The sequence below is a fragment of the Empidonax traillii genome, unplaced genomic scaffold, assembly GCF_003031625.1.
Source record: "Empidonax traillii isolate 1590-97213 ecotype Southwest subspecies unplaced genomic scaffold, ASM303162v1 scaffold155:size2260171, whole genome shotgun sequence".
Classification (NCBI taxonomy): domain Eukaryota; kingdom Metazoa; phylum Chordata; class Aves; order Passeriformes; family Tyrannidae; genus Empidonax; species Empidonax traillii.
In genome coordinates this window covers 2017051-2032659 of record NW_020955348.1, presented here as the reverse complement: position 1 = coordinate 2032659, position 15609 = coordinate 2017051, and the positions used below count along the sequence as shown (strand labels likewise).

The 15609-nt window shown below is 35.0% G+C and overlaps 1 protein-coding gene across 1 annotated transcript in view; it reads left to right on the top strand.

Moving 5' to 3' along the window:
* CACNA2D3 (calcium voltage-gated channel auxiliary subunit alpha2delta 3) overlaps nt 1-15609 on the top strand; it is a 247363-nt gene that overhangs the window by 194046 nt on the left and 37708 nt on the right. The window contains exons 25-27 of the mRNA XM_027884815.1: nt 11192-11253; nt 12101-12145; nt 15418-15480. Coding sequence (XP_027740616.1) covers nt 11192-11253; nt 12101-12145; nt 15418-15480 — 170 coding nt within the window. The remainder of the gene's footprint in view (nt 1-11191; nt 11254-12100; nt 12146-15417; nt 15481-15609) is intronic.

Below are 15609 nucleotides of genomic sequence, written 5' to 3'. Positions count from 1 at the left end.
ATATTTTTCTCACCCAAACTGGGATAACTGTTTTCAGATTGCACCCTAACCTATAACATTGGCTGTAAGAATATTTAGCTATAATTGCTTTCATTCCTAGAATTCAAATCACTTTTGATAGGATGTGAATTATCCTTCCTCCCGTTTTGCAGCTGGGGAACTGGAGCACAGAATCCTAAAGGTGATTTGCTCAGGGTTGCACAACAGGTAAACAGCAAAGCCAGGAATAGCCCTACGCCTTCAGTGCTTCAGCCACTAGACCACCCTGTCTTCATAGGTAGATGTTCTCTGATGGAAGCTTCACAGAAATCTACATTCCATGGAATCATTTGCTTACATATGAATATTGTAAAACAAGAGCAAGCTTGTCATTTTAAAAAGGATTATATGTGTAAGACCAATATAATATATATGTGTAAGACCAGTTAACACGTTTTAAGCAGCGGCAACGCTGAGATTTCCTCTGATTCCTAGAGATTAAGATGGGCTGAACAATAGAGGGTTTCCCATGGTAAAAGTACTGCTGGAAATTTTTCTTCTGGTAATGTAATTAGGAAGTATTGCCTCCAGTTAATGTAACTTAAACAAAACATGTTGTCCTCGGCAAACTTGTTAAACAAGCATAGCATTGTCTAAAAAGAAAACAGGGACAATATAGTGTTTCCATGGAAACTCAGTTAAAAGGCTGATTTGTGGATATGAGCATAATCAGTACTACAGTCTAATCTGATTGAACTAAGTGAAAAAGAGTCTTAGTTATGAAGTCAACGCAGTAGAAAAGTATCTCTACACATGCAAGAGTCATAGTCTTCCATCCTTATAGTTTCTTTCTAACTGCATGTGAAATGGAGAATAAAGCAGGGAAATTTGTGGGGGACCCTTCTCTTTTTCCTTCTATGGTCAAGTGCCCCAATTTTAATACAAAAATCAAGATCAGAATTTAAAATAAATCCGTTCAAATACACTTTATTGGACTTGGTTATAGTTTGCTGCGTCTCCAGTGTGTGTGGGTTTTTTGTTTTGTTTGTTTTTGGTTTTGTTTTTTTTTTTTTCTTTATTGAAAGGGAGGAGGGCTTTTCCCTTAGGGTAGGGATATCAACTCTGTACTGTAAGAGAATGGAGAAGATAATCTTGGCTTACCTTATAGACATGCCAAGAAGATTTATTAATTCTGAAAAAGAGTGCTTGTAAAACAGCAGAAAAAAAGATAACTGATTGAATTGACCTATTAGAAAGTTAAATATGCTTTATAAATGTCTTACAGCAGCATTTCCAAGAGAATCTTTGTCATTTAGAAATGTCTACATTTTGGAAAGTGGCATTTCAAAGTTATTTTGGTGCCTAGGAATATGATAGAGACGTCAGAAATCCAGTGTGAAGTGTTTCTGGAAAACCAATCAGTATCAGCCTATCTTTGGTATATGCCTTAACAGCTATAAAAACCTGGCCTTTGGAAGGTTAACTTTACTTGTAAATCAATAAGAGGTTTTCCTTTATAGAATAACATAATTTCTGAAAACTCCTGCCAAAAGTCTTTTCCTTGAGTGGAGATTTAAGGCCTTTTTTTGCCTCCAGAGCTCCATTCTGGAAGGTGCTAAGTGTTCTTATCACACACTGGACATCCCTGAACTCTCACAGACTTCAGTGAGCACTAGCAGTGCTCAACACCTTCCAGGCAGAAGCCCCAGCTGAATTTGCACCTATTAGGAAACTTAGTAGGAATAGAAGCTATTTGGTATGATAAATCCTTAGTTTAATGTAATACCAGACAATTACCTCTCAGAAACGCTCCTGATTTATTTCAAGGCTGTTAGATTAAAGGGGATTACATCTGGTATCCATGATTTCTCTCAAAAATTACTGATTTACAATTCTAAAATATGCCTTAAGGCTGTATTGACAGCTAAATCCTACTAATCATTCGTATATAAATTGTAAGATACTACTGGTTGAAGCATCTGGATAACAGTTTATGTGAAGGGAGTAGGGTCCATTTGTAACTCTATTTTGAAAGTCACGTTAGCACTTACACTCTTTCTAGAAGTTAATGACTCACCCAGAGAAGTTCATTTATAGTCATAACTTGGCACACAGATCTCTGGCAATGATGACATTTTATCGCAAAAAATAAAAAATCTGTCAGTGCCTTTTCGTTTTATCAGTCTCGGCATTTTTTAAAAGCCTTATTTCTTCTTTCTTTTCTTGGAGTATCAATTAAAATATTTATTAATTATGTATTTGGCCATAAGTTTATGAATAGATTAGGGGTTGTATTTTGTGGCTTTAAGAAAGTCATTTCATCTTTGTGTAATGAAACAAATAAGCTCTTGGCTAATTTTTAGCACTATGAAGACACTTCTTAATTCATGGATAGTCACCAGATCAGACCTAAGGAACCATTTCTGCTGGTTAGTGTGTGGGCTTATGTAGCAATAGTGAAGATTATTTCTGAAATATGGTAAGTAGACAAGTAAAATAGAAAATTGTCATTCTGTCCGTGAATGTCTGACCTCTTGGATGCACATTAACTGTTTTCCAGTTCACATACTTGAACTTCTACATGTTAGATAAAGCAAAAGACATGTTATTTTCCTCAATACAGTTTATTCCTGAGAGGTATAGTTAGCATATCTTGATGGTTTCAAAATGGTGGCAGTAAATTACTCTCATGAAATAAAATAAATGTGAAATGTTCAGATTATGGGCAATTTAACCCATAGTTTTAGAGACTGACTTTCAAAGTGAGATGTTTGTCTGGAATATACTGAACACATCTTGAATGGTGGTATTTCTTTTTATTTAACACATGCAAAGTAGGAGAATGTGAAAAAGAAGAAAGGTTATATTTCAGTATGCTGGAGAATCTTTCAGTGTTATTAATCTAAGATTGCTTTCCATTGCAGACATGGTTTAAACCTCTAGTTCAGGATGTTCCAGGAATGCTATTTTATAGCCCAAATGCCAGCTCCTACTTTTGTTGAGCAAATAGGCAGCTGTGTTTTTTTACACAGATATTCAATAAAAAGGAATTTTTGATCCAAAATTTTTTTAGAAAAGGCTTCTTTTGCAATTAATACTGTTCATGAAAAAGTTTAACATCTGTCTCTTTTACTATAACAGTTTTTTACAATTGTTCAGTAAAAGACGCAAACATGAATGAATCAGGAGGGTTGCAAATCCACCAGTGCTGTTTTCTTTGTACTTGCAACTGCAGAATACTATGATACTACTCAAAACTATTTCAGACACATAAAAAATGTGTGCTCTGAGTCTTTTGGGCACATACATTTTTTTGTACTTTTCTAAAACTACAAATTACCACCATGTGGTTTAACAGCAAAAAGATGGTTAAATAAAGTAGTGATCTTAGAAAAATAAGAGAACTATTCGGGAACTTTACAGTAAATATTTGACTTGTAAAACATCTAAAAGATATGGTGTTGAAAGGCTGGAGACTTGTATTCATGATGAGATATTTCTGATGTATTATTTGACTTCAAATAACATTACTTGTATTTTTAGTAATTCAAAGTAATATTCTAATCACAGTATAGCAAACAGTTTGTAAAGAATGTCACTGTTTTTATTATAACTTGGTAAATGAGAGGTCCAATACTTATTTCCAAATTATGTGATACAATAGAATGTTGATGTTTTCTCATTCACTGTCCTAAATCTGGTTTGACTAATGAGATTTCATATATTCGTAGACCTTGTATACCTACAAGTACCCACAATGACAACAGGACAGGGCAAACAGTTGATACTCAGTGTGTTCTGCAGGAAGAGTTGAATTCTCTAAGTCCCCTCTCTGAGCCAAGATTGGAAGCAGCACAATCTACATGTCTTGGTCCCTTGATCTATAGTGGGAGGGCATTGAACTGAGAGGGGACAAATGGACAGAGAACTCCTTCCCAAGCCCATCTTGCAGTGGATGACATAATATTCATCTTTATTGTCTCATCCAAAGTATTCTGTCTGGCAGTAGGACAACTTGTACCCATTCTGCTATGATAGGATTGAATTTGGGAGGGGTAAACCTCTTTGGAAATAGCAATAGAAGCTTTGCCCATTTCTGAAATCACCCTTTCTCAGAATGCTGAGATATGTAGAAACAGATTTTTTTTGTCAACATGCTTAGGTAGTCGCCAGAATGAGGTCTGAAGAGGAAATATGATCAAGGTTTCAATGTGTTGAATTATAGCTACAAGTGGAAGCAGAAAGGATAACATCTCCTAAGAGAATCTGGTCACAGTCTCTAAGAGTTCAGATAAGTATCCTAATTTCTGAATGTTTGTCTGAACTTTGAGCTTCTTAGGGTTCCTTAATTGCAAACTTGAAACCACAGCCTTTTGGCTGAGATGGAAATGTAAACTGGCTATGCTACTCTATATTAGGACTTCAGTTGTGAGAAGTAAAGCTTTATTTGAGAACCTGACAAGCCATGGATTGTCCCTTAAGATTTATAAATGTGCTTACAAATATATACTGTTCCTACTTTTCGTTTCAGTCATGGGATGTACTTGAATAGCAGGGAAACACTATAAAACTAAAAAATGGTTAGGGATTTATAAAAACACCCTCGTTGCTTCATTATTTTAGCATTACTGTGGTCTTCACTTCCTTGCTTTCAGTCTTTACGTGCTTCCTATACCATCAGAATTCAGAAATATTTATCTGAGTATTGGCCATGCAAACAGATTCTGGAAGAAAGTTAAAGGCTCAAAGGAATTCATAAAAGCTCTGCCACCAGCACAGTTTCTTTTGTAATGATTCTTACTACCCAACTTTCATCCTTTTTTTTTTTTTTTTTTTTTTTTTTTTTTTTTTTTTTTTTTTTTTTTTTTTTTTTTTTTTTTTTTTTTTTTTTTTTTTTTTTTTTTTTTTTTTTTTTTTTTGGTAATGGAATGAACCAGGTGTCAGTAGGTTTCAGATATTTTCTAAAAGTCACAGAGAGGATACTCCAGACACCAGACAGGGCTTAACTGTGCCCTACCTCACCCTTTTCAGGTTTGGCAATCTAAGCCCCTACTTTATCCTATCAATGTACTCCTTGTATATCTCAGGAACAAGGTACATATCTTTCCAGCAAAGTGCACTCAGTGTGGTTTTGCATGTGTGGTGGTTACCTTCCTCCAGGCTGAGGAGACCTTTTCAGTTGTAGGGGGTTTTGTGTGTTGTTTGTTTATTTGTTTATAGTTTTGTTTGTTTATTCCTGGTTTTGTCAGTTTTCCCTTTTTTAAGTGATAGATGGATTCTCAAGTACCTCCCCTGAGCTGTGCTCTTGGTACACAAAGTTTAACATGGGGTAAATGAGTAGATTTCTGTGGGAGCCCTTTGTAACGCTGTTGGCAGCACATCAACTACTATCTTATGAAGTCTGAAATACAGTATAACTGTCTGAATGATAATTTACAGGTAACCTGTTTCCCTCCAAGTTCCTCAGTGAAGCCTCCTGAAAAAGCAATGGACTTTCAGTCCAGAGTGTTGGGGGGTTTTTTATGTTTTCACTCAATTTATATCCTTTTTGTGTTTCCTCCTGCTCCTGCTGCTACTTCATTAGTCCTCCAGAAGGAAGATATGTGTCAGGGAGTCACAGGGAGTCTGGTTTATGATGATGTTCACAGACTGCCCTCCACAGTTCAGTTTGTCAGAGGTTGGCTGCAAACCAAGCCCTTCGGTTTTCCCTGGTGGTTTGAGTTTGGATGAACTTCGGCCTCCCAGCAATCATCATCCTGCTCCCCTTTCAGCTTGGCCTCACATCAAGTTCCCAATATCTCCTCCCTTTCTTCTTGAGCTTGGCCTCCAGGAAATTCCAGTTGCCATTGCCTTCCCTGTATCTTGGGAGTTTCCATCCAGACAACTGCCTCCACCACTAATTCTAAAAAACCTTCTGGAAGGAAAGAGCAGGTTTGAAGTCCACAAGTACAGAGGCAGAACTTCAGCTTTTTATTGCCCATTTAAGAAGATTTCACTCCTTTACCTACTGCAGCACAATAGCTCTTATGAAGGAAGGATTCTTTGTGTTATGACATGTGCAAACTGTCCCCATAACAAACTGATAATTACATAGAGCTTAAAATTGTCTGTGTATGTCCACTCTTTTGATGTCAAGAAAATAAGATACTGGTAATAATGCAAGATTTTTTCCTGCTTATTTTATAGAATCAAAACTACTTGATAGTTTGCCTTGTGAGATTTTTTTATTTTACATTATGTCTAGGTTAATAAAAGACTCTTTTTTTTTTTTTTCAACAATCTGTAAATGTTAATGAGGCACTGTAATGCAAATTCAGGTGGAAAAGGTAAGTGCACATTTACATGGATTTCAAAGGAATAAATCCAAAGGGAAAAAAAAAAACCCTAAAATATTAAAATAGTTTAAGGGTACCTGAATACTCAATAGACACATTGCAGGGTTAGGCAAAAGAGTTCCATGAGAGAAGGTGCAAGTTGTAAGAACATTAGAAATTGTCACTGAGTTAAATCATAAAATATAAAATATAATGGAAGCCAACCCAAAAAACCAACACATTGCAGAGGACAGTTTCTGAAAAATAGTGGTATTTTATCCAAATGCATAGTGTTTACCTTATTTTTGCTGGGGTAGGAATTGGGCTTTATCATTAGAAACACAGAAGAAAGTACATAACTGCTCAATAATTAGGCCCATTTTTTATCAGTTTTGCTGATGTAACAGTTGCCTATAACAGTTCTGGAAATGACTGGTGTCACCACCCAGCAGTGAGACTGCCCAATGCTTTCAATTGTACGCTCATGTTTTCAGTATATTAGGAAACAGCCAGATTGTTCGACTGAAGTTGTTGTTGTTGTGTGTTTGAATCAGGGTCAGACTTTCCAGATAAGAAAACTAATATTTTTTTTTTCACCATTATATACAATTCTGAGGATCTTCTGTTTGAAGAGAGGAACTGAAAAATTGAGTTGGGGGGAGGAGGAAGGAACGGGTAGAAGGGGAAAGATCACTGAGGAGGAGACTGAATGAAGTGTGAAGTTTGGAAAGGGGAAACTGCATTTTAATGTGCAAGTGGAGCGAACCTGGGATTAGAGGCAGTCTGGGAAGTGCACAATTGACAAGTGCTTGTTGGTATTTTTATATATCCTGCATGTGATTTAAGAGTGACTGTCTCTGAGAATGCAGCTATGCTGCATGATACTGGAGCATAAATATATTACTTATGACATAACTGTATTATTGTAGGGGAGTTCCTCTTGGAATACCTCTAACTTGTTAGCCAAGACTTCTCGGGATTTTCTTTTTAATTATGCTACATAACACCTATGTTTTATAGGGGATTTTTATCATCTTTGATGGTGGGAGTCTTCCATTAATCTGTACTAGCTGTTCTTCTCAACAGCTGTGGTGTTTTTTTCTCAGTATTGTGCATTGGGGTGCAGTATTCAGTGTCTCATTCTTTTCCTGAGCTGAACACTGCAGACAGAGATTTTGAACTGAAACAGATTTAAACAGAAGAAGTGCAATCAACTTTTTAAAAATATTCAAATGTGTTCTGGAATATTTCAGATTTAGTTATTAGATATTTTAAAAGATAATAATAAGAGTTAATATTATTAGGCAGAAAAAAGAGCACCTTAAGGAGTCTAAGCTTAATATACAAAAGCTATACAGATTGAAAAATAATCCTGATACAATTCTTTATCCTAGATTTCTTATTTTGAAGCCAAGTTAAACCTCATTTAAGATAATTCCATCAGAAATAGGAGGCCAAAATGTTCTCAAAATGTTAGGCATCTTTTATGTATGAGAAAGAATCTTAGTCTATACCATATTCTGTGGGAAAAGACATGGAGACCTTAAAATATTTTTGTAACCTTGCTGATCTAGTGCTTTTATATAGTATAATAGTCTATAGATATTTCACAGAATGGAAATCCCTTTAGCTTTTATTACTTTTTCCTATAATTATGTATTCGGAATCTCTTTGTCAGGTTTATAGGGAGATTCAGCTCCTCTCTTGCCTGAAATAAATCAGTCTAATCCATTTTCCTCTCTTATTTTAAGTAGGAAATTATTCTTTTTGCTTAGAGCCTAAGAAGTCTTGTAATTCTGTGCACAGAAGTAATTTGTTGAGGAAGGCTTTCCTAATCTTTCTGTCTGTTTGCTTAACCATGGAGATCTTGAAATGAACTCAAGAAATCCTGATCTGTTCTGGTTATTTGTTTTCCTTCATGTTTACCTGATACTAAGCAGCCCTGAGCCCTGTAGCAGTTGAACACTTCCCAGTACTTCTATCCCAAAAGCAATCCACTAAAGGAGTGAAATATTACCTTCTGCCGTGGAATTGATGCATAGGGAAATTACTTATTTAACAATAATTATCACTCAGCCAAGAATATAACTTTGTCATTCTCAACCATCTGTTATTTCACAGGGTCTGCACTGCAGAATAGCAGCTAATTTATTAAACTAAGGGAAGAAGTTTTAGGGATTTAATAACTGTTTTCCATAGGCAGCACTGAAGGTATTTAAAGGAATCACCTAAGAAAATTTGCCGATGTTACTGAGACAAAAACTTGGATTTGCAATATTTGTTTGAAATGTTGGCTTTTATGTTACATGGAGAAAGAGTTCTCCAAATACCCCTCCCATGGATTGTTCTCCTGCCTGTCTCCAGCTCCAGCCCTGTGACATTACAGAGGAAAGACAGCAGTGAAGACAAAACTTTTTCTCCTTACTTTTGCTACTTTTTCCTGGCTGAAAAAAATAATTTTCTGTCCTTTGGCCATTTTGGTTGAACCAAGCCTGCAAATGTTGAAGAATACTTTATGCTTTAAAATGTATGTTCCACACAAAAATCAATTCTTTTTGTTGCTTGTAGTTTGTGTTTTTTTAATTAAAAAATGTGGGTGTTGTCTGAGTACTTTGCTGAACAGTTTTTAGACAAATTTCAGTGCAATTGCAGTTTTTTAATCTAACCTCTGTGGTAGCTGTTATACCCAGGAGGCTAAACTAGGGATTAGTGACATGGGACATATAATTTTGAAGTTTTCCTGTTTCCCTTTCCCCCACATGTAGCCAGTTTATAAAACATAGATTTTAAATATAGAGTGGCTTGGAGCACAGGTATTTTATATTAAAGTTCTTGAGTGTTGAAGGACTAGGGATTGCTCAGAAGAATATATTGGCTCTAAAACCTTTTGAAGTATATTTGAATAGCTCATATAGCATTAAATGACCAAACCAAAAGAAGTCATCTTCTAGTTCCAATGTTCTTGAAAAACTCAGGAGGGAACAACCTGCAAAAATGCTTTAGAATCACATCAGGGCTTGAAAAGAAAATTATTTTCCCATACACTAACACTTAACTCTTTTGAAAGTAGAAGCATTCAGATAACTTTTGGCTGAATTTTAGGAAGAATTAGTAATTTTCATTTTTTATATACTAGACAGGATATAGATTATTTAGAAGCTTCTCATTCCGTAACAGGGAAGTTCTTGTGTGGAATTGTGCAAGAAACTCTGTTCTTTTACATCATCAGGATAATCAACTTGATAATTTAGAAATTGAAATTTTCTCAATTTTGTGAATGGTTTCTCTGCTCTGGGAGGTGAGAACTGCAAAGGGTCAACCTTATCGGGACCGTAAATGGGCAATATCTAAGTATAACCCACGCATCTCTCCTGTTAACAGCATCTGAGATTGACATTTCCCAGGCTGACATCACACCCAGAAGTGAAATGGTTTCCTTGAGGAAAGTGTGTGTGTTTTGCCTTCATTTCACAAAAAGGGATGTGCAGATCACCTGAGTGCTGGGAGTGAACGTAAAGGCAAACAATAGATGAAGAAAACACATGCTGCATGGCTGTCAGACAGTATCTTCTCATGGACTGTGAAATTAATGCCTAGATAATAAAATGTAGCTGGAGAGAGTCTCCTCTGGTGTTTATTCAAAAGAACTGGATTTCTCTACTTATGTTCTTAAGCAAAAAACATCCCTGAGTTACAGATAGCAAAAAAATATTTATAACCTGCTAGAATAAGAAAATTGTTGATGTAATTTCATATTCTATTGTATCAGTTCATTACAGATTTCATTTCACATACCTGCTTACACAAAATAGAATATAAGCATGACATCAGCGTGTGTGCATTTGCAAAAGCAAGTGCCAGTAATCTGAATGTAAATATGTTTTTAAATGATTCCTTCTGTGGACCCTAGAGGAAGAATGAATAAATGAAATTTTATTCAATTTTCCAAAACAACTATTTTTTCCTTTTGTTTGAGGCTTTGTTTTTAAACAAAACATTTTATAAATGAATTTACTAGGAGTTAGGTTTCTGACTTTTAAGGCTTTACAACTGAAGCTTTTTTGAAATCTCAGTTTAGGCAGGTGAGACCAGAAGAATCAACTACCTTTGGAGCTTATGCAAACCACAGTGCATTGTATCATTCTTCAATAGGAAGGTCAGATTGGGCTGGAAGAAACGTTCACTGGTATTTGGGAAAACAATCCCACCTGAAATTATGAGAAATATATAACTTACACCAGTAGTATCTTTAATAACTCTTTTTTATAATTACAATTTATTATCATTAATAGCCTTTTTCTTTAAAATTTGAAACCCAGTTACATGGATCAGATACTTTCCTTTGACAGAACTGCACATAATAATCTTAAGGTTTTTTTCAAACAAAATTTTAATACTTCTTTTGTTCCACTGATAAGTCATGGATTAAATGACCTCAGAACAAATCATCACTTGAAATGTTGAGCAAATTTTCATGTTGTTTCAGCAAATCTTCACGTATTCCATCAAAAAATAGATAGTATGAGTTCCCTACAGTTGATGTATATATTGGTACCAGTAAAATATAAATGAGATTGGTATGACCATAAGGATGTTCAGCTTATGATTCTTTTGTGTTAATTATGGAGACTTATGCATTTTGAACGAGTTTTTTATACAATGTGACGAATCTCTAAATCTCTAACAGCATCTTCCTATTTAGCCAAGCTGTAAAGGGCTTAAAATATGACTGTGTGGTCCCTTCAATTTAATTAGCTGTGGTTTTTTATTTCAGGGCTTACTTTCTCTTTTCATTGTAAGACTTTTTCTTTCTGAGTAATTTCAAATAATCATTTTGAAGGAATTAAGCATGGTTGGTTTATTTATTAATTTTTTTTTTTAATTTATGTCTTTCCTAGCTGTAGGTATCCAGATGAAACTTGAATTTTTCCAGAGGAAATTTTGGACTGCCAGCAGACAGGTATATTTTAAATTTTTCTTTGTCATTAAATACACAACAGAGTTTGAACTGTGTGGGTGATCTGCAATATTTTGTCACAAGCAAACTATTGCAAAGAAACAATGTATTTGAAGATTTGTTCCGATTTACATCCGGTTCATCAGTACAAAGGAGAATTCAATGGTGAATAATATTTGCTTGATCCCATGTTTATGGAAGCAATACATTTGTTGGCATGTTGTTTTTCTGCCTTAGAAAAGTATAAACAATAAACAAAACCTTGATATTTATTTGCTTCCAGTAGTAGCAGAATTATCCCTTCTCACTTATTTAGGTTTTCTGTTGTAACATTCAGTAACTGAAGTATCATATTAATTAACTAAACTAGATTACTGAATCATAATCTTCAATGAACTTCACTTAACACATTCAGGGGATAGAATTTGTACTCATTGAAGGGGATAATCAGGTACTTTCTAAAGATTAGGAGATGCCACCCCTATTTTGAGAATAGATTGGAACTTCACTGTTCCAGAAAAAAACCCTAAAATGCAGCTCTATCCTACCCCTGCTGGAGCACCCTCCCTCTGAGGATGGTCTCCAAGCTTCCAGCACGTGGAGGAGATTGTGGTGGTTAAAGCAGCTGAAATTGTTACCTGTTACTGCACCTTTTCTCTGCAGGCAGGAACAGAACAGGTTTGGTGAACAGGTTTAACATTTTCCTAGTCATTTTTAGAACCATTTTAGATAAAAGTGTAATTAGTAGCAACTCTTTTATAATTCTGCCCATATGAATTGTTAAAATGTCTATTTTGTAATCTTTGAATGAGAAATGAAATATTTTATTGATTTTTGATATCATCTCTAGTGTGCATCTCTCGATGGCCGATGTGCTATAAGTTGTGATGATGAAGTAAGTATTTAACAGTTTTGTTTTCCATGTATACCTCTACTGCACTAGAACATAAAGTTGATGAATTAATTTGAACATCTTGTGTACATAATGATCTCTTGGTGTATTTTGTAATCACCTTTAATGTATTACATTATTTAGATACTGAGACTTTTATGATGACTGCTTATAGACATCCACTTAATTACAAGGTTGACATCAGTACCTAAAACGTTGCAGTAAATTCTGCTTTTGAATCTAGTTTGGCAAATAATTTGAAGCAGTGCAAAGGCATTTGTTTACTACTTTATTATTAACTTTAAAAAACCATAAGCAGTTTAAAGTCTTTTCAGCTTGACACCACCAGGAGCCATGTGAGCACATGTAGAAATTTAGTAATTCTGAGAACCTTGGTGATTTAGAGATTCCAAACTTTTTCTTAATGACAAAACATACTGTTGATAGGACTCAATCAAATCACAGCTCCTCTGTTGAGTGTGTTAACTTTCACAGCTTCTCTCAATGACAAGAAAATATCTGTGAACAGATATGGTATAAATTAAAGCATTTTAAAGTAAATATTAAGTCATTAATGCAAATTGAATGGCACAATAATCAATAACTATTAATTACTATAAATAGAAAAAAAGGAGATTATCAATGTGTGTGATACTTTTGATTCTAAAATATATCGTAGTAATTTGAAATATTTAATTTTTTGAAAGCTTTGAATTTTCTCATTTCTTCTTGGTTTCCTGATGCCTCACATTTTATTTAAATGTACTGTTTTCTTTCTTTTTCATTTTTGGTTTCTTAACCCATATTACATTCCATTACTGTTATTGTATATTGGAGCTGTGAAAAATACATAGAGGACTTGAACTTGATCAAAGTTACTGTAATTCAAATGTGTTCTCAGACCTCAGTCAACATTCTTGCTGTGTTTATTCTGGACTTTATGCCTACGGTTTTACAAGCTCAGGGACTCTCCACCTATGGAACATTCCCCTTGAAATCTGAAGTTCACTGAACTTGAACCTTTGGGCAAACCTGAGCATAGTTCACTTCCAGTACCTGTGAAATATTGTGAATTAAACCTCCTGAATACAGCTCTAGTCAATCCAAAAGCTATTATTTAATGCATTAATCTTGTATCAGAAATATTTTGTTTGAGATTTGCTAATGTGTTGGATGAGTAAGTGCACCCTGCTACCCTTTGTCAGCGCTGAAGTTGTTACAAACTGTTTCTTTAACACAACGTTGAATACTGAAAATTATTTATCTTGCTGGCAAGTGATGAATGGATGGTCCTGAATGAGTATTTTTTTCCTCTTGTTAATGTTTCTAAAATGGATTGAAATAGAAGCCCTTTTATCTTCACATTCCACCAAAAAGATGCATATTCCATTTATTTCATTATGCCCTTTTCCAATAATAATGCTAAAAAAATAGTATTTTTTAAATTTCTGAACAATGCTAGTGAATGACTCTGTCTTAGAGATTTGAGACATGGCCACTAATTTTTGAATCGAGCCAGCATTTTCCCAACAGCATGTAACTCACAAACGATGAAATTAAGCCCACACTCTTTCTTGTCCAGCATAACTATTTTAATTTATTTTCTATGGAGAAATATTGTTTCGAAAGCACTATCTTCAGATTAATCTTTCATGCATGAGGACTGCAGATATGTATCCTCAAAAGAGTTCTCTGTTGACTTAGCTCCTCTCCTAATAAAGTTGGTGGGAGGTTTATGATGGACTTTGGGGACAGCAGTTCTGGTGTTACCGCCTGCTTATGAAATTCCACCCTTCACACACCATTGAGGTTAAGGAGCTGCCTCTTCTGAATGCATTAGCTCTACTGGGTTCTTTGCCAGCATCAGCAGCTTTTCACATTGCATTTGCCAACTTGGGGCTTTCCAGCAGATCAAAGGTTGGAAATGGGTTGTTTCAACTTCCTTTTTGACAGGTTTTCTGTCACTGGGGGTGCCTGTAGCTTAGGTTCCCCTATTAGAATGAATATCCTGAATTTGCATTAGGGAATAATGTTCATTCTGAACTTCCCCTGATATTGGTCTTCTTGCTTTTATAAAAACTCTACCTCAAGCCAGAGTTTTTGCAAATCTCTCCTCTTCTTTGCCTCACAGAACAGTACTAATATATGGCCAGAATGAGAATCAAATACATCTAAGCATTTCTTGCAGTGTCAGGCTGCATTTTTGCATCTTCCACAGCTACTACTGCATGGAGCTGCTTTTCTCCCTAAAACAGCAGAGAGATTTCGCTGGATGTGCATAGCAGAAAGTATATTTTCTCATATCTCTGTACAGCCCATTTGCAGCAGGAAAGATTTTGAATTAAAAATAAAGCTACGAGAATTCCTATTTTGAAAGCCATTCTACTTATTTTTTTTTTCTTTTTACACAAATGTCACAGAAAATTCAATAAGCAATGATAAAAATGTTTGCTGATTTAGATCAACAACAGAAATACAACAAATGTTTAACACTGAGGTGGGTATTTGGCAATCCTGAAGAGAAACTGAGTTATATCAGTGTTTGAGTTGAACTTTATGTTTAAACTCTGAAGCACAGTAATTAAAAGCTTGCCTGTAGCAAGTAATTCACTTGAGGTTAAAACAGTGCATGTGTGTATGCAGGGAAGCACTGATTTGGGTTTACCTTGTTTTATACAGTTTATATGTCTGACCTACGAAAGGCTAACAGTCCTACTTCTAAATCCAGTTCCCAATTAAAAACACAATTTGAAAAGCTTTAAGAGACCTGTGGGGCCTCTTTTACAGAAGTTTCTGGTCCCATCCCCCAATGAACAAATTAAAAAATATTACCTGGTCCCCTGTTGGTTCTGCAGGCTGACACTGTGTTTTCATTAATACATCGTTAGGGTAATGACACTGTGTTGATGTTTTTCTCCAAACACAGGAGAAGCCATCAGGAAGACCAAAGTTCTGAGCCTTTTCAAACTTAGTTATAAGGAAAACTTTTAAGAATGGCTTACAAAAACACTGACCATGTTTTTCTTATGCTTGTTTGTAATTATCATATATCCTCCCATTTTGTACACATCTTTGTTTTGTTTTGTGTGGAGCAAATGCGTAAAAATTAAATCGGATAACATCCCATAAGTCAGGACTACACTCACTTAGAATTTATGCAAACCATTATAACAACCTGAAGGTTTCACCCATTTACAATTCACTTAAAAGTATGTGATTAACTTGTTACTGTATCCTAAAATAAAAAATTAAAATTATATTTTATCATTTTTCAGACAATCAACTGTTACCTAATAGACAACAATGGATTTATTTTGGTGTCTGAAGACTATAGGCAGGTAAGTGAAAGATTTTTCTTCAGTCTTTTCACGTAACACATTCATCTAAAAGTACTTATTTCTTAAATAGGCCACCATCTGAAAATGGTAAGGAATCAGTAACATAAAATTAAAAAAATTCCTTCTACA